Source organism: Phodopus roborovskii, unplaced genomic scaffold (assembly GCF_943737965.1).
Source record: "Phodopus roborovskii unplaced genomic scaffold, PHOROB, whole genome shotgun sequence".
Taxonomy (NCBI): Eukaryota; Metazoa; Chordata; class Mammalia; order Rodentia; family Cricetidae; genus Phodopus; species Phodopus roborovskii.
In genome coordinates, this window is record NW_026126548.1 from 1,767,056 (window position 1) to 1,792,760 (window position 25,705).

At 39.0% G+C, this 25,705-nt stretch overlaps 1 protein-coding gene across 1 annotated transcript in view; it reads right to left on the minus strand.

Moving 5' to 3' along the window:
• Positions 1 to 25,705, minus strand: part of Eml6 (EMAP like 6) — a 314,487-nt gene that overhangs the window by 87,123 nt on the left and 201,659 nt on the right. Inside the window, exons 9-13 of the mRNA XM_051200701.1 lie at positions 22,638 to 22,894; positions 17,471 to 17,683; positions 5,932 to 6,099; positions 4,723 to 4,829; positions 1,487 to 1,605 (exon numbers count right to left, since the gene is read on the minus strand). Of these exons, the coding sequence (XP_051056658.1) occupies positions 1,487 to 1,605; positions 4,723 to 4,829; positions 5,932 to 6,099; positions 17,471 to 17,683; positions 22,638 to 22,894 (864 nt within the window). The remainder of the gene's footprint in view (positions 1 to 1,486; positions 1,606 to 4,722; positions 4,830 to 5,931; positions 6,100 to 17,470; positions 17,684 to 22,637; positions 22,895 to 25,705) is intronic.

Genomic DNA, 25,705 nt, shown 5'->3' on the forward strand with positions numbered 1-25,705 from the left:
TATATCAAATACAGCATGTCTGTGTGTTAATTGAGGGTGATGCGGTGGTGGGACCAGACCGGCAGGAAAACCTTACTCGTAACAGGTAATAACATTTTCTTATTGAGCAGTGTTCAGTTGGAACCCCCTGCTTGCCCCTGCAGAAGCTGGTAAACCCAGTCCGCCCTATTTCCCCCAACCCACACACACTGAAAAAGTTCTGAACAAGGGAATGGTGCCAAACACCCAGTTTCACATCTCTGGCAACTGGAGCAACTGCCTTTCTGCCATGACCAGTTCACCCAAATGTCTACCCAGAGACTTAGCTTTTGACCACACTTGGGCACAGTCCCAGCTCCTGGCTGGCACATCATCACCCCTTGCCTAAGGTCTATAAAACCTCCCTGCTTTAGCTTGGGCAGGGAACTTCTCCAGCCCTGTTCTTTGGGACTGGTAAACCCACCCAAGAACAAGCCAAATAAAAGTACATTTATCTGTTTTTAATCAGGACTGCTCTGGCCTTTTGTGTCCCAAGGGGCATTTCACGTAGCACTGAGGAAGCTAAGACGGGAGGATTCTACAAGCATTAGGCTAGCCTTGTCTCTAAAAAAACCCAACCTATTTTTAAGAACTTTTAACTCAACACATTTAAGTAATCATATCAATATATAGAAACATTTTAATGAGTATATGCTTTTTCTGCTACTTCTTTAAAACTGAAATTTATTTTACACACTCAACACATCTCATTTCAGACAAGCTATGCTGTCTTGGAATTTTCATTTTATATTTTACTTAGTATTTGCACACGTGTGTGTGCACACATTTACATGAGTGTACTATGAGCATGCATGTGTTCTACTGTGCACTGGTTTCTATGCTTAGATTTTATTTCTTTATAGACAATACAGTGTCTGAAGACTCTCAAACATATATTAAGGTACATTTTTTCCCCTAAGGTACAATTTTATAATAGAATTCATATATATATCTATATATCTATATATATAGATATATATACATATATATGTTATAAAAGTTTACATAAAATGTAAATGATAGAAAATATGATGATATAAATAGTTGTTCTCGTATTTTAAAAGTTGACAATAGCAGGAATGAAGCATGGCATTTGGGTTCTATTGGTTACATTTAAATGTCTGAGGTATTTATAATATACTAGATATGCTTATATTTTTCTCAATGAGGATTGGAGGACTAGAGAATGTAGGACAACAGTGGTGACACCGACATGAGCTGCTGCCATAGCATGGAAACACGTGAAGCATGTCAGGGCCAGAGTTGTGGAGGTCATGGTACCAACTAGGAAAGCTGGACAGAGTCAGCTGAGATGTCACTACAGGGGGTGCAACCTGCAGAGGGGATCATTTCAAAAAGGGAGCTCCCTGGCTTGGCAGTAGACTGACTGATGACAAGTTTGTCGGAGACAGAGGAAGGCCACCTACCCATGCATGAACAATTCAGGGTCCCCTGGCAGGCCACCTACCCATGTATGAACTGAAGTTTCAGGCTGTCCTCTGGAGCCTTCTCCCGCTTGAGAAAGAACATTGCATGGTTTTTCTCTTTGCTTTGTTGCTTTAGCTGAGGTAGATCTTCTTTGTAAACCTTCAAGCACAATAGAAAAGTTTAGCCAACATCCCCTGCTCAAGCGTCTAAACAGTGTCTTGGCATTGTAGAGAGACCACCTATTGCTTCAATAAAATGTGGGTTTTATGTAGCATAGACTCAACATTCCTTTCCCTAATGTAACCATGTTACCAAGAAATCTTCCAATAGCTGAGATTTAAAACATTTACTCTCCTCCCTTGATTTGTTATTGCTTTCTTAGGTAATTATATCCGGAAAATAAAGTTGATGTTCTAGTAAATGAGAAAGAAAAGGAATTATTAGTAAATATATTTTTCTTCAGAGAGTAAGAAACCTCTGATGTTTGTAAGACAGGGGCTTTCTGAGTCATTCTCCTTCTAACACTGTTCTTTGGGATGCTTTCCTTCCTGACCTCATGGACTTGGACAGATTTGAGTCTGAAATTCTATTGGTCCAATCCAAAAATCAAAGTCTACTGCTGAAGAAATACTTGCTACAGTTTAAATGTACATAAAATTATCTTGCTTATGCTTAATTCTCAAAAACCACTTCAACACATTTAGAAAATAAACCTCACAATCTAGTAGTAATTTCTCATATTCAGGAAAGAAAATTTTCATTTTGAAGTAGAATAAGATAAAAAGACCAATTATAAGATACTGACTTTTTTTTTTTTTAATGAAGGTCAAGCAGGCCTTCACTTGCTACCTGGAACATTGGTCATTGCCCTTAACAGCCTGCTGACTGCCACTCAAGTGTCTGTAAACTCTCACTGGCTTGCCCACTCCAGCATGTGGTTTTAGGGTATAAATAAGAATACAAATGGCCCGGCAGCCTGCCCTCAGGAGTTGTCCTGGTTTCCTCCATGCTAGCAGCCCCACCGCTGATAGCTTCTCTATTCTTCACCCACTATAATGCTGCTGTGCTCATCACAGAAAGATTCCCATAACAATTTGATCAACTATATTACTAAAAAAAAAAAAAAAAAAGGCCCAGAAAATAAAGCTACAATGAAGTTTCCTTTCAGGACTGGGCCTAAGGTATCAAAAAAGAAGTAAGAAGGTTGTTTTTTGTTTTTTGGTTTTTTTTTTCCTGTTTTACATATAATGAACTATACTTCTCAGTCTAAAGATAATTATTTATCTGAAATCATGGTTCTCTTCTGGGGGCATTTCTACTGCTTTGATGAACATATAGCACCATGGGCCTCAATCTGTAGAACAAAATAAAAGTCTCTACTCAGGAATAACTTGGGAATATTGTAAACCAATGTATGTAGAGGCACTGAAAGATAAGTCACAGATGATAAGAAAGTCCAAGACTGGCTTTCAGTGGTCATGCCTTGTTACTGCTTCCTAACATCATAAAATAAAAATCCCCCAACTAAACAAAACAGCAGCCTCTCCTAGATCTTATTTTGCTTAAGTTTCATTATCTCTGGGTGCATTACTTAGTGTTTCCTTCCAAATCCCTTTTAGTGCTTGTACTGCATAACACATTTGTCAGTACACAGTCAAAGTAATCTAATTATGAAGTTGATCTGAACTGTTGTCCGCACTGTCTTTGTACCAAATTAAGAAGAAATGACTACAGGAGCAGAAAATTCAGTGCTTATATGGAGTTACATCAGAAGTCCATGGAAAGAAGTCCAGGTCAGCATTATCTTAAAACAGTAGCCACGTGGAAAGGGGCAAGCCAGTTAACATGCCACATGAAGACAACTGGTGTGTGGGAGCTGCCAAAGGTCCGTCTCTTAAGTTTCCTTGGATGACACTGACACATATGTATCTAGGATCTCATGCCTTATTCACTCCACCTTCATGTGCAGAATTTGTCTCACACACCTATAAACATGTTACTTATACAAAGACAGGAGAAAATTGAATCTCTGAAGCTATCACCACGACATGCTACTATGTCAAGATTCCTTGGAAGCACTGCTTTAACAGTCCCTGCTTTCTACTAAAAAGTTCTTAACCTTTGTGGGAGAAGACTGGATGTGATTTGCCAACTTTTGTGCTAGAAGTAGTTTCTTACTGGATAGAGAATGCACATTGGAATTAAATATCTCTAAACAAAAAGTAATCTCTATCTAATTGAGCAAGAAATGAGGATAACTATTCACACACAGTCTATCATTCTTGAAAGGTACCAATCCTAAAAAATGTACAGTTTTATGATTTGCTAAGGAAATAAGAAAAACATGTACTTATGCATCTTTCTTTGCAAAATAATAGTCATGTAAATTGTAGAATATTACTTTAAGATGTGTTACATTTATTTATGCTATGAAATATTTGTTTAATGATGCAAAGATGTGTTGAATTCTTTTATGTTGCATTTGTTTAACTTTGTGAAGCTGTCTTACTTTGCCTGTCTAAAACACCTGATTGGTCTAATAAAGAGCTAAAGGTAGGCAGAAGTATAGGCAGCGTTACCAGACCCCAGAATAAATAGGAGGAAAAATCAGGGAGGAGAAAGAGGAGGAGAAAGAAAAGAAGGGGCCAGCCACACAGCCAGACATGGGATAAGAAAGAAAAGATATACATAGAGAAAGGTAAAGCTCAGAGGCAAAAGGTAGACAGGATATTTTAAGTTAAGAAAAACTAGCAAAAAACAAGCCAAGCTAAGACTGGGCATTCATAAGCAAGAATAAGCCTCCATATGATTTATTTGGGAGTTGGGTAGTAGAACTCCCAAGAGCTTAAGAGTAAAAAAACAACAAACTACATATAAATATGTATTTAGTAAATATATAATGAAAAATTGAAAAGTTCAAATGCTCAGGACTGAGCTTGAAAACTTAGCCATTCCCTTCCATTTAATTAAAAAAATAATTTAATATGTAAAAGTGTTTTGCTAGCTTACATGTGTCTGCACCATTTGCATGCCTAATACCTGAAGAGGCTGGGAGAGGACACTGGATCACCTGGAACTGAAGTTACAGATGGCTATGAGTCACTATGTAGGTGCTGGGAATTGAACCCAGGTCCTGTGGAAGAGTAGCCAGTGCTCTAAGCACTGAGCATCTCTCTAGCCCCTCACTTAACATTTTTCTTCTGCCTCAGCTCCATCCATTTTCAGAGCAATACTAAAATCACAGTGGCTTCAGGCTTTTGTGCTCTCTGTACTGACCTGACGATCATAATTGATCTGAGTTTCCTGCTCGATATCAGAGTCCAGTTCAGGTACATCAGACAAGTCCGAGTCAGATTCTTCACTGTAGGAATCAGTGCCACCTTCTGCAGAGACAGAACCTATCACAGGCAAGGAAATGCTGAGGTGCTAGTGATGATAGCTTTCACTTTACAGAGGCTTAGAGCCCACTAAACATCAGGGATGACCTTCAACTCCAGAGGCTAGCTCCAGGGATGGCTTTGAACTCCAGAAGCTAGCCTTACTTTTTAAGAGCTGGCATTGTAGGTATGTGGTTCCCTTTTTTTCTTTATAATTAGATATTAGGAGTTCTAGATTTTTTAAATCATACTTTGTAAAATAAAAAAGTGTAGGATTTACCAAAGAGAAAGGTAGGGTTAAAAACTCCAAGCACTTACTACCATTCAGTTCCTCTTTAGTTTTTAAACATATCCACCAAGCATTTGAAAGAGCCATGGTCATGTCCCCACAAAATCATATAATTAAACATGTTGGCTTGCATCATCACTATTCTATTGCCTGCTTATCCATATGGATACCTCAAATAGATGTAAATTAAAAAAACTATGTACCCATTGATGTGGATCATCTAGGACCACATTGTGGACTACAGTTTCAATCCCTTCTCTGCACCCTAAAGTTGTCTATCACTTCACACACTGAGCAGGTCCATTGCTTTAGTCTTCCCAAGGCCTAACAAACATGCTTTCGTCTTGTCATCAAAAGTCATTTTTTCAGTGTGAACCTCCAGGCACAGTATAAGCAAAATCCTTCAAAGAAAATAACTTACCAAAAATATACTAATCTACAAGGTTTCTCCTTTCTCTTCACAATTATTTTGTGTGATTGAGTGTTTTGCCTGTGTGTATGTATGTGTACCACATGCATGCATGGTGCCCCCAGGGATCAGAAGAGGGTGTTGGATCCTCTGGAACTGGAGATAGGCATAGTTGTGAGCCACCATGTGGTTGTGGGACCTGAATCTTGGTTCTCTGCAAGAACAAGTGCTTATACCCACTGAGCCAACTCTCTGGCCCCTCAGAAGGTTTTCTTTATATTAAATAATTATTATATAAATAGAATTTTGAAAACTACCTTAGCTGTTTAGCTCCAGAATAGATATTAGGAATATTCCTTAAAATGAGTACTGAAAAATAAAGACATTGGGAAGTTAGAACTGTTTTTTACCCTGGGGTGTGGTTTCCAGCATGCCATTACTGACAGCATCTTGAATAAACCTCCACTGAAAGACCGAGTGATCTGCTCCTCCTGTGCTTAACACCCATTGGAAGTCATGGGACCAGCGGACGTTTGTAACGTGTGCAGAGTGTCCCACATACTTTCTAAACTTGGCTCCTGAAACAGAAATTTCAGATTATGTATTTAAAAAGTATTCATTAAAAAAGCAATCACATTCCTATCCACATCAAGTAAAAATTTTCAGTATATCAGAAACATATTTTCATACTTACATATTACAATAAACAAATGACACAAGAGAACTCAAATATTCCATTATGCATTAATCTGAAGATGTGCCTTTCAAATTCAAGCTCTACAGCTAAAGGCTTAGATAAGCTTGCTCCAACTAATACTTCAGGGCTTCTAAAAATAAATGCAAGAATTAATATCTTAATAAAGGACCCAGTATCAGGCGCCATTCCTGCCCTGTCCCTCCACTCTCCAGCAGAGAAATGAGTACCAGGAGCTCCCCCAACCCCCACATACCCCTCTTCAAGTACCCTGACCTGCAGCTGCCAGACCTTTTCTACAACCAAATTCCCCAGAGGGACCTGGAGGCAGAACAAAGGATACAACATCAGGTGCCATTCAGCCCTGCCCCTCCACCCTCCTCTGGAGAGGAGAGGGAGAGACCCCACCTGTACCCATTGAAAGAAGAGATGGAAAATAGAACAAATCTAACAATTGTTATATGACACCACCAGAGTCTGGGGATTCTACACCAGCAAGACTTGAACATCCCAACTCAGACAAAGCAGAAGAGAATGACCTTAAAAACAATTTCATGAAAATGATAGAGGCCCTTAAAGAGGATATGAGGAAATCCCTTAAAGAAATGGAAGAAAACAAACAAATAAAAAACAAAACAAAACAACAACAAAAACAAAAACAAAACAAACAAAAGCAAGAAATCAACAAATCTCTTAAAGAAAGCAAGGAAAGCCAAGGGGGGTTAACAAACAAAACAAAATACAACCAAAGAAAAAAATCAAATAGCTGAATGAAAAAATTCAAACAATCCAGCATAACCAACAGAATACAAGAGATGGAAGAATGAATTTCAGGTGCTAAAGATAACTTAGAGGAAATAGACTCATCTACCAACGAAAAAGTTAAATCCAACAAATCATTAACACAAAATATCCAGAAATGTGGGACACTGTGAAAAGATCAAACCTAAGAATAATAGATATAGAAGAAGGCGAAGAAGCCCAGATCAAAGGTGCAGAAAGCATATTAAACAAAATCATAGAAGAAAACTTTCCCAAACTGAAGAAGGACATGCCTATGAAGGTACAAGTAGCTTACTGAACACCAAACAAATTAGACCAAAAAAAAAAAAAAAGTCTCCTTGTTACATAATAATCAAAACCCCAAACATACAGAATAAAGAAAGAATATTTAGAATAGCGAAGGAAAAAGGCCAAGTAACATATAAAGGCAGAATTACACCTGACTTTTCCATGGAAAAGCCTGAAGGTTCTGGATAGATGTTCTAAAAATACTAAGAGACCACGGATGCCAGCCCAGTGAAACTACTATATCCAGCAAAATTCTCAATCACTATAGAGGGAGGAAACAAGATATTCCATGATAAAACCAGATTTACACAATAAATACCCACAAATCCAGTCCTATAGAAAGTTCTGGAAGGAACCCTAGGAAGTTAACTACAATCACAAAACCATAGGCAATAGACAATCCCACTTTGCCAGAAGCCAAAAAAAAAAAAAAAAAAAAAAAAAAAAAAAAAAGAGCAGGGTATACAATACCACCACCAAATCCAAAACAAACAAGAATTAACAATCAATGGTCCTTAATTTTCCTCAGTATTAATGGTCTTAACTTGCCTATAAAAAGACACAGGCTAACAGAATGGATATGAAGCCAGAATCCATCATTCTGCTGCATACAAGAAATGCACCTCAACTTCAAAGGCAGACACTACCTCAGAGTAAAGGGAAAAGATCTTCCAAACAAATGGCCCAAGAAACAAGATAGTGTAGCTATCCTAATATCTAAGAAATTAGACTTCAAACTAAAATTAATCAAAAGAGAAATGAGGTCATCTAATATTCATCATAGGAAAAAATCCATCAAGATGAAGTTTCAATTCTGAACATCTATGCCCCAAATTTAAAGGCACACATATGCGTAAAAGAAATATTACTAAAACTCAAATCACACATAAACCCCCCAACACTTATAGTGGGAGACTTCAACACCTCACTTGCAACACTAGACAGGACCACTAGACAGAAACTTAACACAGAAACAAAAGAATTAACAGAAGTTATGACCCAATTGGGTTAAATAAACATCTATAGAATATTCAATCCAAAAGAATATACCTTCTTCTCAGCTCCATATGGAACCTTCTCTAAAATCGACCACATACTCAGCAACACAGCAAACCCCAACAGATACAAGAAAAAGTGGACTAATCCCCTGTATCTTATCAGACCACCATGCTTTAAAGTTGGAATTCAATAGCAACACAAATTGCAGAAACCCTACAAACTCATGGTAACTGAGCAACAAACAATTGCACCATTCCTGGGTCAAGGAAGAAATAAGAAAGAAATTAAAGACTCCCTAGAATTCAATGAGAATGAAGACACAACTTATGAGACATTTAAAAGCAGGGATAAGAGGAAATTTCATAGCACTATGTGCCCACATGAAGAAAATGGAGGATAGTCACATTAGAGAATTAACAGCACAACTTAAAGCTCTAGAACAAAACGAAACAAACTCACCCTGGAGGAGTAGACACCAGGAAATAATCAATATGAGGGCTGAAATGAATAAGGGAGAAACTAGGAAAACAATACAAACAATCAATGTAACAAAGAGGCATTTCTTCAAGAAAATCAACTAGACAAAACTTTTCCCAAACTAACCAAAAAGCAGAGAGAGAACATGTAAATTAACAAAATCAGAAATGAAAAGGGGGACAGACATAACAATGGACAATGAAGAAATCCAGAGAATCTTCAGGTCATACTTGCAGAAACTGTACTCTACAAAATTCAAAAATTTAAAAGAAATGGACAGTTTTCTGGAGAGATATCACTTACCAAAATTAAATCAAGAACAGATAAGCAATTTAAATAGACCTATAACCCCCAATGAAATAGAAGCAGTCATCAACATCTACTTAAAAACCAAACCAAAAAAAAAAAAAAAATCCAGGGGCTAGATGGTTTCAGTGCAGAATTTTAGCAGAAATTAAAAAAAAAAAAAAAAAAAAAAAAAAAAAAAAAAAAAAGCTAATACCAACACTCCTCACATTGTTCCACACAATAGAACCAGAAGGGTCATTACCAAACTCTTTTTATGAGGCTACAATTACCTTGGTACCCAAACCACACAAAGACACAACTAAAAAAGAGAACTACAGAACAATAGCCCTCATGAGCATTGATGCCAAAATACTCAATAAAATACTGGCAAATCAAATCCATGAACACATTAGACAAATCATCCACCATGACCAAGTAGGCTTCATCCCAGGCATGCAGGGATGATTCAACATATGAAAATCTGTGAATGTAATCCACCATATAAACAAACTGAAAAAGAAAAACCATATGATCATCTCACAAGATGCTGAAGAAGCCTTTGACAAAATCCAACACCCTTTCATGATAATGGTCAGGGAGAGATCAGGGATAACAGGAACATACCTAAACAGACTAAAAGAAATATACAGCAAACCAACAACCAACATCAAACTAAATGGAGAGAAACTTAATGTGATTCCTCTAAAATCACAAACAGGACAAGGCTGCCTACTCTTTCCATATTTCTTCAATATTATACTTTAAGTTCAAGTTAGAGCAATAAGACAACAAAAGGAGATCATGGGGATACAAATTGTAATGGAAGAAGTCAAACTTCCACCATTTGCAGATGATATGATAGTTTACATAAGTGACCCCCCCAAAAAAAACTCTACCAGGGAACTCCTACAGCTGATAAACACCTTCAGCAAAGTGGTATAATACAAGATTAACTAACTAATTAACTAAATAAATAAAATCAGTAGCCCTACTATATAGACGATAAAGGGGCTAAGAAAGAAATCAGATAAACATCACCCTTTACAATAGCCACAAACAACATAAAATAACTTGGGTAACGCTAACTACACAAGTGAAAGACCTATATAGCAAGAACTTTGTGTCTTTGAAGAAAGAAATTAAAGAAGATACCAGAAAATGGAAAGGTCTTCCATGGTCTTGTATGGGTACAGATTCAATGCAATGCCTGTCAAAATCCCAGCACAATTCTTCACAGACCTTGAAAGGACAATATTCAACTTTATATGGAAAAACAAAAGACCCAGGATAGCCAAAACAACCCTGTACAATAAAGGAACTTCTGGAGGCATCACCATGCCTGACTTCAAGCTCTAGTATATAGCTGTAGTCCTGAAAACAGCTTGTTATTGGCACAAAAATAGACAAGTAGACTAATGGAATCAAATTGAACACCATATTAACCCAGACACCTATGAGCACCTGATTTTTGACAAACAGGTTAAAATTATACAATAGAAAAAAAGAAAGCATCTTCAACAAATTGTCCTTGCATAACTGGATGTTGGTGTGTAGAAGACTGCAGATAGATCCATGTCTATCACCATGCACAAAACTTAAGTCGAAATGGATCAAAGACCTCAACATAGACTCAGCCATACTGAATCTCTTAGAAGAGAAAGTGGGAGGTACCCTTGAATGAACTGGTACAAGAGACCGTTTCCTGAACAAAACACCAGTAGCACAGACACTGAGATCAACAATTAATAAATGGGACTCTGAAAATGAGAAGGTTCTGTAAGGCAAAGGAAACAGTCAACAAGACAAAATGACAACCCACAGAATGGGAAAAGATATTCACCAACCCCACACCTAATAGAGGGCTGATCTCCAAAATATATAAAGAACTCAAGAAGCTAGTCACCAAAATACCAAATAATCCAATTAAAAAGTGGGATACAGAACTGAATAGAGAATTCTCAATAGAGGAATCCAAAATGGCTGAAAGACACTTAAGAAAGTGCTCAACATCCTTAGCCATCAGGGAAATCAAAGGAAGGCAACCACCTTACTCCTGTCAGAATGGCTAAAATCGGAAACACCAATGACAGTTTATGCTGGAGAGGATGTGGAGAGAGGGGCACACTCTCAACTGCTGGTGGGAGTGCAAACTCGTACAGCCATTTTGGAGATCAGTATGGCAGTTCCTCAGGAAAATGGGAATCAGTCTACCACAAGATCCAACAATTCCACTCTTAGGCATAAACCTAAAAGATGAACATCCATGCAATGAAGCCATCTGTTCAACTATGTTCCTAGCAGTATTATTTGTAATAGCAAGAACCTGGAAGCAACATAGATGCCCCTCAACTGAAGAATGGATAAAGAAGATGTAGCACATTTACACAATGAACTACTACTCTGCGGCGGCGGGGGGGGGCAATGGAATCTTGAAATTTGCAGGCAAGTGGATGGAACTTGAAGAAACCATCCTGAATGAGGTAACCCAGTCACAAAAAGAGGAACATGGTATATATGGATTTTAGACATAGAGCAAAGGATCACCAGCCTATAATCCACACTGCCAGAGAAACTAGGATACAAGGAGGATTCTAAGAGATTCATATATGGTCCCTCATAGAAGGGGAAAGGGACAAGATCTCCTGAGCATATGGGGAGTGGGGGGGCAGTGAGTGGAGAGGGAACTAGGAGAAAGAGAAGGGGAGGGGAGGAAAGCACATGGGACTAGGAAGATTGAGTCAGGGGAGGAATAGATGAAAGGAGAGAGAGAGAGAGAGAGAGAGAGAGAGAGAGAGAGAGACCATAAAAGATGGAGCCATTATAAGTCTGAAGAGAAAACTGAACCTAGAGAAATATCCAGAGACCTACAAGACTGACTCCAGCTAACAATTAGAGCTATAGAGGAAAGGCAACCAACCATAAATGCCCTTCCCTGATAATGAGATCGACGACTAACTTATCCACCATCATAGAGCCCTCATCTGATGGTAACAGAAGCAAACATCACAATTAAACACTGAGCTGAACTGGAATCCAGATGCAGAGAGGGAGGACAAGACCGAGCTGCAGAAACACATAGAGATAGCTGACCTGAACAAGGAGGAGCTAACGGGCCCCAGACTGATAGCTGGGAATCCAGCATGGGACTGACTCAGACCCCCTGAACATGGGTCTCATCTAGAAGGCCTGAGCAGTCCAAGGGGCCTCAGACAATGGAAGCAGGATGTGTTCCTGGTGTACAAAAGGTCTTTGGGGGCACATCCCCCATGGAGGGATACTCCCTTAACCTAGAGACAGGAGAGAAGTCCTGGTCCCTACTCCAAATGACTTGACAGATTTAGATGACCCCTCCTGAAGGGGATCACCCTACATGTGGAGTGGAGGGGATGGGAGGGGTGGGTGGTCAGGGGGCATGAGAGGGTGGGAGAGAGGGAGAGGGAACTGGGATTGATATGTAAAATAAAAATTAAAAAATAAATTATATTAAAAAAACAATAACAACAACAACAAAACAAAACAAACAAACAAAAAACCCTTGAGGCTTCATCTGCTATATATAGGACATTCTTTAGACAGGTCTGAAAATTAGTATGTATAAGACATGGAAAATATACAAATACTCAGGGCTGAAGATAGAGTAGTCTCTTAAATGTGTTGCACAAATATCTTACAATTTATTAAGAGAAAATGATGCTAAGCAAATTTATAATTAAGCCACATCTCCAGGCCTATATGAGAATATTGCTAATTCTTCACAAGAAAGATAAACAGTCTGCATTCCTCAGGTAGTTCTAGAACAGAGTCAGGAACTGATTTTGGGAGAAAGAAATATATCTCTGTGAAGAATCTGTTTACACAAACTAATTTCCAAACTATTCTACAATGGAAGTAATGTGAGATATGAGTGGGACATGGTGGCACACACCTGTAATCCTAGTCAAGACAGGGAGACCAGAGAGGCATGAGAGAGAGAGAGAGAGAGAGAGAGAGAGAGAGAGAGAGAGAGAGAGAGAGAGAGAGAGAGAGCAGTCAGGGCTCTACAGCAAGACTCTGTCTCAAATAAAAATAGAAAGAAGTAAATAAAGTCAAACAATAAATAGAGTACATAAAGTTACTCATTAATGCTGGACCTAGGAGAGGGTCCAGCTATTAGGTTTTTCCAATTACTCAGAGTCTTATACTGCAGTATAAGAGCCCCAGCTACCCTTGAAGATTATTCTAGAAGAGGGAAAAAAAAAAAGAAAGAAACCCATAGAGACAGCTGGCCTGAACAAGGGGGGGAGACTCATGGACCCCAGAGCAATGGCTGGGGAACCATCATAGGACCAACCCAGACCCCCTAAACGTGGGTCTCAGTTAGGAGGCCTGGGCAGTCTATGGCACCTCTGACAGTGGAACTGGTGCATGAAAGGACTTTGGGAGCACATTCCCCATGGAGGGTCACTCCCTTAGCCTAGAGACACAAGGGAGGGCCTAGATCTTACTCCAAATGAGTTGACAGATTTTGATGATCCCTCCTGGAAGGCATCACCCTCCCTGGGGAGTGAAAGGGGAATGGGATGGGGGTCACAATGGGGGATAGGCTTGGGTGGATGGGAGGAAGAGGGAACTGGGATTGATATGTAAAAAAAGTAATATAAATAAAGAATTAACATCTTACCCATTCTTAATTTAAATGCAAGATAAAGCAGTCTCTATAAATTAAGCAAAATATCCCTCCTACATCTCTGTCTTTTCTATCCATAGAGGCCACTTAACCTGTCTCTTCAGTGGGTTATGAAGATGGTGAAGAATAAATAAAATAAATAAAATTAATATATTAATAAAATAAATTAAATACATTATATAAAAAGTAATAGAATTCACCAGGTAGTGGTGGCACATCCAGCCCTTGGGAAGCAGAGGCAAGTGAATCTCTGGGAGTTTCAGGATGACCAGGGATGTTACACAGAGAAACTCTGCCTCAAAAAGTGAAGCAAAACACCAACAAAAATGAAGGAAACATTAGTAGAATTCAAATACAAGTAGCAAAGGGAAAGTGTGTGACATCACAGAAGAGGCCGAAGCCACCACAGACCCCTCCTTGGTGTCCTTCTTGGGCCACACCATGTCCTAAGGACACTTAGGCAGTCTGTGGAAGGTCCCCAGATGAAAGTCCTATCTGTGAGTCTCATCCTATCCACCAGAGGATGGTAATTCACAAGGGCACTTGAACTAGAACCACTTAGTAGCATGTTTATTAATTTCCCACATTTCTATCTTCCTGAACTTCATCCTCTGCCTCCACAAAAGTCTGTGAGACCATTTCTCATATAAGCTTCTAAATATGGAGGTGGAGCTACTGTGCAGAATTAGCAATTTATACACCCTCAGTAGGCTGGAACCATCATCACTGGTAATTAAGCCCTCCCTTACTGCTTTGACCCCATTTTCCACCCTCTGCACCTTGCCTTCTCCACTTCAGACACACTGGCCCCTTTGCAGCTCTTTAAGCATGCCAAAGTGTTCTCTTCCTCCAAGTCTTGTATTTGCTGTTGTTTCTTTATAATGCTTTTTTCCGGGATATCTGAATGCCTGGTTCTCTTATCCTGCAGGTGTCTCCCATGAAATCCCAATAGGGAGCCCTACTTTGCTCACATTAGTAGAAACAATAACACCACGATGCTCTGCCCAGCATTCTCCACTAGCATCTCCTTTGTTTTTCCTGACAGCATTTTTTACTATAAGACATGTTTGTCTGTAGTTTCATATCCACTGTGCCCCCACTCACTAGAACAAAAGCTCCATTACAACAGGGACTTGTGTGGATATACTGAAGCACTTTCATACTTAGCATAGCACCTAACAAATATGTTCAGTAAGCAGAGGTATCATCTTCCAAAGCTTTACTTGGGATAAGCAGTGACTAGATGAGATTTCCCTTTGGATATTTGTCCATGGGGTTGGGTATTAGCCTTTATGTCTTCTCTATTGACCTCTTCCCTAGCTTAAAAATCTTTCAATTGCTAACCTTGAGCACTCCCTGGAGGCACAAGACTCATGTCTGGGTGTCTAATGAGCACCTCAAAACTTGGATGAGAGACTGAAAGGCTACACAACAAGCCTATACAACAAGCAGTTTTTCCTTCTCTCATTTCCCACCTCTCAGAGCACTGTCTCCTCCCTCACTGTTCAAGCCTGAAATGCAGGAGACATACTTGATGGCTCTTTTGCTCCCCCTATTCCCACATCCACTTTAGTAACAAACCTTTCAGCTTTATCTAAATCAGTCTTCTCTTTAGGCCCGTATTCTAGTCACAGCATCTCTCAGATGAATGATTCAAAACCTGTCTTGCACAGTATCAAAGCAATCTTTCAGAGACTGAAAATGGTCACGTCACTTCCCAATTTACAGCAGTATGTCACTGCACATAACATGAGAACTGAGTGTGCGGCAGTCACACACAGAATGTGATCTACATGGCATCAGAAAAAAATTGTCATTAATGATTCTAAAGGATTTGAAAACTACCAAAATGAGAAACAAACTACCTAGGTTGTGTAAGAATATAAATTCAGTACTTGTCATCAACTGTAGGGTACTTACATCTAATTTCTGCACAGGAAAATATGTGTGTGTGTAATTCCAAGTGTGTCACATTAGCTTCATTGTGAGCTGTTTGCTCAATCTTCCTTGCTATTTGCTCATAGTTATCAGTCTCTCCTTATGTTTGTCTTTCTTAGGCTCAACACTTAGAACCATTTGAAAATAGTTTCCTGGTTTGTAAAGAGTCAAGTTTTATTGAGCATTCCTACTAAGATTCCCACATACTTTTAGTAACTTTTTCCCAGTAGTTTTGGCTTAAAAGCCTGAAGGTCACAGGCAAAATTGCAAGGTTTATAGACTCAAGGTAGAATTGGGTTTGCTCTGGGGACCTTGACACTTCAGTAAATGGCTGAGGAGGAGGTCACTACTCTCATCATATGTCACCCTGCTGTCTACCTGTCCTCATTCATTCAGTTGCCCTCCTTGTGCCTACCCACAGAGTTATTTTTCATTTATGGGCATCTAATTTTGACAACATTAATACCACCACCCTGGTTCTGATAATGGATCCCCATCTCTAGGGATGGATACCCATCTCTAGGACCCAAGACCACTCATAATGTCTGGAGACACAAGAGGACACCAACTCTCATGGAATTCATGTTATTCTTGGGTACTGACACTGGAGGCCAGTAAGTTTCTTCTGACGTCTTGGTTGATTTTCCTCAATTCTTAATTCCCAGATACTTTCTAACATAACCAACTTTAGACCTGTTATGCCCTGTTACCCCCAAGGTCCATTAGGCAGGGTGGAGTGGATTTGAATTTGGCACGTTGCAATCTTTTTGTGCTTCAAGCAGTTTGGGCTAATGACCATCTGTCCTGTGCAAGTCATGGTGGTTCCCCTATGTACATCATGTCCCATTCTGTATGGTAACTGTCACTGTTTCAAAGCTGCCAGTACTGAAAATAACTTTCAGGTTGCACTTTTCATCTCTTTCCTTGTTTAATTTAAAAAGTTATTCAAGTGAATGTTTGTGGCAGCAACACATCTCTGTTGTTTATTCTCCTAATATCTAGCTTTCAGGGCATAGTGGAGGAGTGAGAAGAGTCTGGGGAGGGGCTTTCTCTAAGTTTGCAAAGCAAGCACAGGATCATTACAAGGTGACTCCAATCAGTCTTCTGTTTAAAATGGTTCCATAGAAGTGTAAAACCTGAGTATAAGGAAAGTTGTTTTCAGTCCATCTTCTCTCTAGAAAAGTCTTGCAAAACTAGTTCTGTGACAAGGGGTCCATAGTTGTAGAACTGTCACTTTTATTTAATCATGTTTAAGAAGAATTGCTTTTCATGTACAAGTGCAAGTAGGTGGTCACATGAAGAGTTAAAATATAGCCAGGTGGTGGTGCACACCTTTAATCCCAGAAACTCAGGAGGCAGCAGCAGGTGGATCTCTGTAAGCTTGGGGACAGCCTGATCTACAGAGTAAATTCAAGGACAACCAGAACTACACAGAGAAACCCTGTCTTGAAAACCAACAAATAAAGCAACAACAAACAAAAAGTTAAAATATAGGATTTTAAAGGAATAAAAAACAAATATATACCCATGGATATTTGTTCCCATAAACATAAGTAACATATGACTGTTTGGATATGTGAAACACAGGCATAGGAGTCACATGACATAAACTCTTAACAAATTCTGACTTAAGTTTGCAAAATCACATAGGACAGCAAGAGTAGAAGATCTCAACAGCATATTCAGTGTAAAATGGGTGATGAATAAATGTAGACAAGCAGAAATAGAGTGTCTGGTGAGAAGGTATAAAAACTGCCTAAAGGCATAGGATCTAGAATCCAGAGAAAAATAAATCTACTGCTGTCTTCAGCCTTACCTTTTTTTAGACAAGGAAATTTGAACAATTTGACCAGTCCAAAATCATCTCCAGATACCAACACTGAACTGTTGTAGTTAACGTCCACTGAATTGATGTCAATAACTTCTGTGTATTTGGGCCAGATCCCAGTCACTTCAGGCCCATTCACACATGTCCAGGAGGCCCAGGGAATGCCTTTGATTTCTTCCTTACTTGTTAAAGGCTTTCCCGCTGAAACAGTCAATATGATGTTATATTTACATGTCAAGCATATTCTAATGTAGTTTAATCATTTTTTCTTTCCTCACAGTGTCTAAAACCATCATTAAATATATAAATCAGAACTGTAAGTCATAATCTCTTCACCCAGTTAGTTACTATTTTGGTGGGGGAGGGAAGGATTTAAAGAAAACATCAGCTCAGAGTTTAGAAGTAAAGAGAATAGTAAATGACTAATGTGTTAAATGTAATGTTTCAAACTATTCATACTTCCTTGATCTTAATTTACCAAGACAAGTGCTATGACAGTGGATTTATATTCATATGACATCTTTAAGTTATATGTTGTCAACACGGAGTCACCAACATTTTGCTTTTAAAACCTTGACTAAGTTTGTCTTGAACTTTATTTTTTATAGTTTTAGCATCATTACGCATGATCTTTTAATCAATTTATTTATTTGTGTACATGTGTACATGCACTCAGAGGTCAGAGGACAACTTGCACGATTTGGTTCTCTCCCTCCACCATGTCGGTCCTGGGGAACAGAAAGGGGATGAGATAGAGGATTGGTAGGGGGAAGGGAAGGGAGGAGGGGAGGGAGAAGGAAGTGGGATTGAGTCCAAATGTATCAAAGACCTCAACATCAATCCAGCCACATTGAACCTCTTAGAAGAGAAAGTAGGAGGTACCCTTGAACAAATTGGTATAGGAGACCGCTTCCTGAACATAACTCCAGGGGCACAGACACTGAGAGAAACAATTAATAAATGGGACCTCTTCAAACTTAGAAGCTTCTGTAAGGCAAAGGACACAGTAGACAAGACCAAATGGCAGCCCACAGATTGGGAAAAGATTTTCACCAATCCTATATCCGACAAAGGGCTGATATCTAAAATATATAAAGAACTCAAGAAACTAGTCAACACAACACCAAATAACCCTATTAAAAAATGGGATACAGAACTGGAGAAAGAATTCTCAATAGAGGAAATCAAAAAGGCTGAAAGACACTTAAGAAAAAGCTCCACATCCTTAGCTATCAGGGAAATGCAAATCAAAACAACTTTGAGATACCATCTTACTCCTGCCAGAATGGCTAAAATTAGAAACACCAATGATGACTCATATTGGAGAGGATGTGGAGAAAGGGGAACACTCCCCCACTGCTGGTAGGAGTGCATACTCATACAGCCATTTTGGAGATCAGTATGGTAGTTCCTCAGGAAAATGGGAATTAGTTTACCACAGGACCTGGCAATTCCCCTCATAGGCATATACCCAAAGGATCCACATCCATGCAACAAAGACATCTGTTCAACTATGTTCATAGCAGCACTATTTGTAATAGCAAGAACCTGAAAGCAACCTAGATGCCCCTCAATTGAAGAATGGTTAATGAAGATGTGGCACATCTACACAATGGAATACTACTCTGCAGAAAAAAATAATGGTATCTTGAAATTTGCAGGCAAGTGGATGGCATTTGAAGAAACCATCCTGAATGAGGTAACCCAGTCACAAGAAGAGGAACACAGTATGTACTCACTCATATATGGATTTTAGAACTAGATCAAAGGATCACCAGCTTATAATTCACACCACCAGAGGAACTAGGATACAAGGTGTATTCTAAGAGATTCATATAACTGGTAATGGACAAGTCTCCCAGAGCTCAGGGGAAGTGGGGGGGCAGGGAATGGAGAGAGAAGTAGGAGAAAACGAGGGGGAGGAAAGGAAAACATGTGCGACCGGGAAGATTTAGCCTGGTTAGGAATAGAAGACAGGAAAGACACACACACACACACACACACACACACACACACACACACACACACACACAGAGAGAGAGAGAGAGAGAGAGAGAGAGAGAGAGAGAGAGAACATAAAAGAGGGAGCCAATATTGATTTGAAGATAAAATTGTACAAAGAAAGGTCTAGAGAACTACAAGACTGCTGCCAACTAACAATTTGAGCTACCATAAATGCCCTTCCCGGAGAGTGAGATCAACAACTAACTTATCCATGGAGCCCTCAACTAATGCCTGTTGGAAACAGGAGCAAACACCCATACATAAACACTGAGTCGAAGTAGAACTCAGATGCAGAGGGAGAGGACAAGACCAGGTGGCAGAAACACATAGAGACAGCTTACCTGAACAAGGAGGCGCTAACGGGCCAACAGACTGATAGCTGGGAAGCCAGCATGGGACTGACTCAGGCCCCCCTGAATATGGGTCCCAGCCAGAAGGACTGAGCAGTCTAAGGCACCTCAGACAGTGGAGCCAGGATGTATCCCTGGTGCACAAAAGGACCTTGGGAACACATCCCCCATGGAGGGATAACTGCCTTAACCTAGAGACAGGAGAGAAGCCCTAGTCCCTACTTCACATGACCTGTCAGATCTACATGACCCCAACTGGATGACATTCCCCTACATATGGAATTGGGGTGGGGGGATGGGAGGGTGTTTAGAGTGCATGTGAGAGGGCAGAAAGGGTAAAAGGGAGGGAAGGAAGGAGGGAGAAAGGGAGGGAGTGAGGGAGATTGGGAGGGAGGGAGGAAGAGGGAACTGGGATCGACATGTAAAATAATAAATTAAATTAAAAAAATGCTTTGACTCCAAAATTTAAGTCCAAGGACAAGTTACTGGGGAAAAGCATTTCTATTTTTGTTTCCACAGAAAATGAAAAGCTGTGGATTCCTTCCAGACTAATGTGGTTTGATCAAGCCAGACCACCTGAAACAGAGTACCAGGTGATCCTACATTCAAAACAGCTGGACAAAGCAGCCTTACAGACTACAGCCAAGATTTCTGAATCTTCTTTGAATCCCCCATGACAGTGCCCCTTACCAGCAGGAAGTAGTTTGGAAAGAACAACACCCAAGTTCCCAAATATTGTCTACAAATATTTGTTTTCATTTAAATGGACTTGGTTATGTAAAATAAAAAAATAAAAAAAAATAAAATAAAATAATAAAAAAAGAAACACTGGAAAAAAAGGTGATCTCTTATATAAAATGTTGTAAGATGGACATGAATAAAAAAATGTGCTCAATGGGATTTTAAAAAGCTACATTTCACTAGATAATATGATTATGATGACTAGACCACAAGGCATGTAATTGCAGCAACCAAGAACTGTGATCCTCAAACCTTTACCTAAGGGATAGTTTCTAATTCTCTGTGGCTGTCCTTTTAAGGGTCCAACAGACCCTTAGATTCCTTTGGATCTTGGCAGAAATTTGTTTGCCTAATGGTCACATTAGTTTAGGATAGGAAGAGAGGGGCCCTTTAGGAATGAAAAGTTTTAACTTTTGAAGGGAGATTTATAATGGACACTTTCCTCTCTCTCATAATATTGATGATTCTCTTGGTCAGATGTGATCATTCCCAGAACCCCCCACCCAATACTTTTTTTCCTCAAAAACTTTCCCATAAAATTCTTTGGGAACTGATGCTTCTCAGGTTTCTTATCTGGAAACACCAGCTTTCACTCCAGACCCTGGGATCTCTTCTGATTCAGTGCTGACAAGATGGGAGGCAATAAAAGTTAATGAGCAGTTAAAGAAATAAGAGTTCACTATATGCTAGTAATTTATGGCAAATCACTCCTATTTCTGTAAATATGTTTTGTTAAGTTTTGAATGGTATTGTTGTTTTTGAATATTATCACCTTTTAGTTTTGTAGGGACAGGATGTGCCTAGCACAATTTATAGCCAAGTTAATAAAATGCTGAGCATTTTTTAAAAGTTGTTTTGATGTAAACGTTGGCAAAAAACATATTTGAAATATTTGTTCTTTACTAGAAGTTAAGTGGAGGATGGAGAGAGCATGCTTGTTTTGGAAATATAAATAAAGATGGCTTGAGCTATTCAGGCTGGCCATGTGTGAAACTCATCTGGTAGTCAGATGATTCTGCCAATGCCCCTTCCCCATCTCAGGACCTTGGCTGCAGCAGGACTGAGGCAAAAGGTGAATACCTGCAGTATTCCTATTACTGTTACTGCCTAGCAGGTGGACCCCATAGGGCACGCACTCACATCCCTTCATCTCAATTTCTGTTGCAGAGATCTATGTGTAAGACACTATAGAATAGCATGTCCATTTTTAAGAATGGCTGTTCAGTTATTGGCCTTTTGAGAAGTGTATCAACCAACAATGCAAGTGGCAAAGCAAGAACGGAATAGAAGCACAAGGCCTGGACATGGAACTAAGCACCAAGTTTCAATGAGTATTATTGGCCTTTATCAAGAATTACAAAATCATTTGTTACTATTATTGTGCATCAGCTTGATGGATTCAATTCTCTCCTTCCACTCCCTGTGGGTCACCAGGCTTGCATGGCAAGAGCTTTACCTGCTGACTCATCCCACCAGTTTCTTTGTAATGGAACTTTCAATATCTCAACATTTTTATGAACATACTGTACATACCATTTTACATTTATTTGCTCAGCAGTATATTTTTAAGATCTATCCATATTGACACAAGTGTTACAGAATTGCCTTCTGTGACTGCACACTTTAGATTCTCTTCACTCCGATGGCCACTTAGGAATTCTGCCATAGTTTTGTTTCCTATAATCACCTCCACAGCAAACATTTCTGTGCAAGTTCTTAACAGCACTGTGCGTCACTTGTTCTCCTCTTCCCCCATGTAATATTGACAGGTTTTTCCCAGTCTAAATAATTAGAATGGACCTCCAGTGCTGCCCTCTGTACACTGTGCCCATGAGAACAATACAGGTATTTATGCTCACTGTATGCTCATCTTTGCAGCTTACTCATATTTTCCTAGTGTTTTAACATTTTTAATGTGATCCAACCTGTTAACATTTACTCTGAGGGACCATGACTTAGGAATCTTGTCTCAGGAAACATCCCTTACCCTGAGGTCATGGGACATTCTCCAAGTTTGTTTCTCACAGCATCTACATAAGCATCATCTATCTAGGACTCACATGGCATTTTGTAAAACAGCCTCTCCCCAGCACCATCATTGGTTTGCAAGTATTTACTATCCAGAGACCAGTCGATGTGTGTGATAAAACTAAGGGACTTGCTGCATTCTCCTATTTTCTTATACCGCTGGGCAACAGCATAGACATCCACAGGTCCATCATTGGATCCTACTGCGAGGTAAGAACCATCTGGGGAAAATTTCATTTCATGAATGACTTCTTTTCTATCTTTGATATGGACCACTTCTGTCATATCTCTATAGGAATAAAACACAAAGTGACAATCAGAAAATTGAGAACTTAAAACCCAAGTCAAGTCTTGTTTTAAAAGGTGTGTGTCAGCTGGAGGGGCATCCTGTCCCACAGTGCAGAACTCACAGACACCATACTTGTGCAGAGAGCACCAAGGAAAGCAAGGGCATTAGTGTGAGATCAATGCTGTTCCTGATGAACTAGAACTTTGGCAACTGCTGAACAGTTGATACTGAATACTTGATACTTCATTTCGCCTCTCCTCCATGTAGACTATGATATTTAAGAATTTTCTGTCCAGAATGAGGGTTACTTTTTCTCCTTAAATCATCACTTAGACATTTATTTAATATATAATTTAATGGTTCTGGTACATTCCGGTGAGTGCAGTGTAATGAAGTGCATGCTTTAGAGCAATGATGACTTTTTTTTTCTGAGTCACTGTCACATTTTTTTTTTTAACTGCAGTATTCCCTTTTAGAGCACATATGGCTTGTCAGCTGCTTATTAATTCTGACCTGCCACTCCCCTCTTTGAAGATAGCAGATGATGTCATTGAAAACTTGAAATCTGAAATGACATTTAATGAACTGAGTCTGTGTGGCCTGTGGGGATGGGACCAGCAGAATCCATTTGTGTATCATCACCTCCATTCTGCTTTTCCTTCTATAGAACTTAACGAAGGCTTCATGTGCTGAAACTGTAGGTTGAAAATGTGACTACTTGATGTCCGGCCTGGTGACCAGTGATGCCAAACTGTGGGAGAATGGGGAGTGTGTTGGCCTGGCTGTAAATGTTCTTCCTTTAGTAGGGAACCACCGTCAGGGTTTTAAAACAATGGTTTTAAAAAGCATAGGTTTCCATGAGATGGGTGCCTTCTCCATCCTTCTGGAGAGATGCTCAGAGATCTGTGCTCTTCCTGAGATGGGGAGATGTTTTACCTGCACCCACTCAGCATCTGAGTTTGTTGGGTAAAAATGAATGCAGGGCATATGTGTGACTGAGCATGCCCAGGATATTTTCACTTTGGGTTTTTGAGTATAATAATTTCTAGAACACAAACTGATTTCATTCTATATAAAATTGTCACACAATATCATCTTAAAACTGTATTAAGCTTTGAAAATGCATACTGAAGAATCATGAGTGTTTTAAAAAAAACTTTTAAAATATTTGCCTAGTTGTGTATAGTTCCTTGTGTACAGAGCCCTCCCACTGAAGTGTATATGTAATTAAAGTGTAAGTTCTACATGTTGTCCAAATACAAAAAAAAAAAGGTGTGTGTCACAAAAGAGAATGATTCCATAGGGACTAAAAGATTTATTTTCATTAAAAATATGATATATTTATTATTTATATCCTGCTTATAAAAATTAAAACATTTAAAATAATATTTTGTTCCCTCAGGGTAAAATAAAAACTTTTAACACAAAGAATATTTGCTTCATTGTTCAACTATATATTATTGGAAATTTATTTAAAAATTAGATTTAAAAGTAATCTTAAAATATGCAACAGAGAAAGGCAAAACAAATTAAAATTAGCGTAAAATTAAGCCACCTGTTTATATTTTAAACATAAATGAGAGCAGATTTGGTGGTGCACGCCTTTAATCCCAGCCTTGGAAGACAGAGGCAGGTAGATCTCTGAGGGTTGAAGGCCATTTCATCTACATACCAAGTTTCAAGCCAGACAGGACTATAGAGTGAGATCCTGTCTCAAAAGAAGAAATGAGAAAATATAAACCAACTATTATGCTTATTGCTATGTAAAAGGAAGGAGTCTAAAGGAAGAAAATTACTACCTTTTAAATGTCAAAATGTTATACAATCATTTCATTCTCAGCATGAAAGGTCATAATGAACATGCCAAATCACTAAACATTTTGTATCTTTTTTGGTCAAATTCTTTTTTTTTTTTAAATTTAATTCTTTGAGAATTTTGTACTACGTATTTTGATATTTACCCTCTTCTCTCAACTTCTCCCAATCCAGACTCACCTCCTGACTATACCTCCTCTGTTTTTAAAAGCCCACTAACTGCAATTTGTGTTGCCATATATTCTTGGATATGTGATCATCCACTTGAGCATGGAATTACCAAGTTTTGTTAAGATTAATTTCTGTTTGCATCTGGAAGCTCACTAGGGTTGCTTTTCCCTTCTAACTAGGAGACGGGATTATGACTCAGGTCCCCTAAGTGAGTGAAGATGGCTTCATCAACTATAAAACAAACTGAATGCATCCATCAACTATAAAACAAACTGAATGCATCCAACAGCAGCACACATTGCTTGCATATAACCACCCAACGCCTGCTATTATTTACCACAGCACTATGCTGTACTATAACAACTTAAATAACTGCATATTTTGTCTTTTGTTTACACTTGAAAATTCTACCAAAAAGGAAATTTGGTAATTAATTACCTTAATGTCACTCAGTTAGCAATGAATGGAAACACTGCCCACTAATTTGGAGATTAATTATGTGTACCGAGAATTCCGAATTTTCTCCACCTAAAACATGCAGCATTCATTGACAGCTATACTTCTTTGATGTGACTACAAAATCACAGCAAATTCAGAATAATTCCACAAGATGTCAGCAACAGGCAATTCTATGAATGAAACCTTTGATTCAAGTTTACTTATAAGAATTTAGTGTTGTTGGGTGCTGCTTTATTATTTCTTCTTCTTTTACTGGTTTAACTACAGAGCTCAAATCTGCCTGCCTCAAGTCCCTGGGATCAGATAGCCTCCAGTTCTCACTTCCATGTTACAAAGATCCCTAGGAACAGAACATGTTGAGGAACT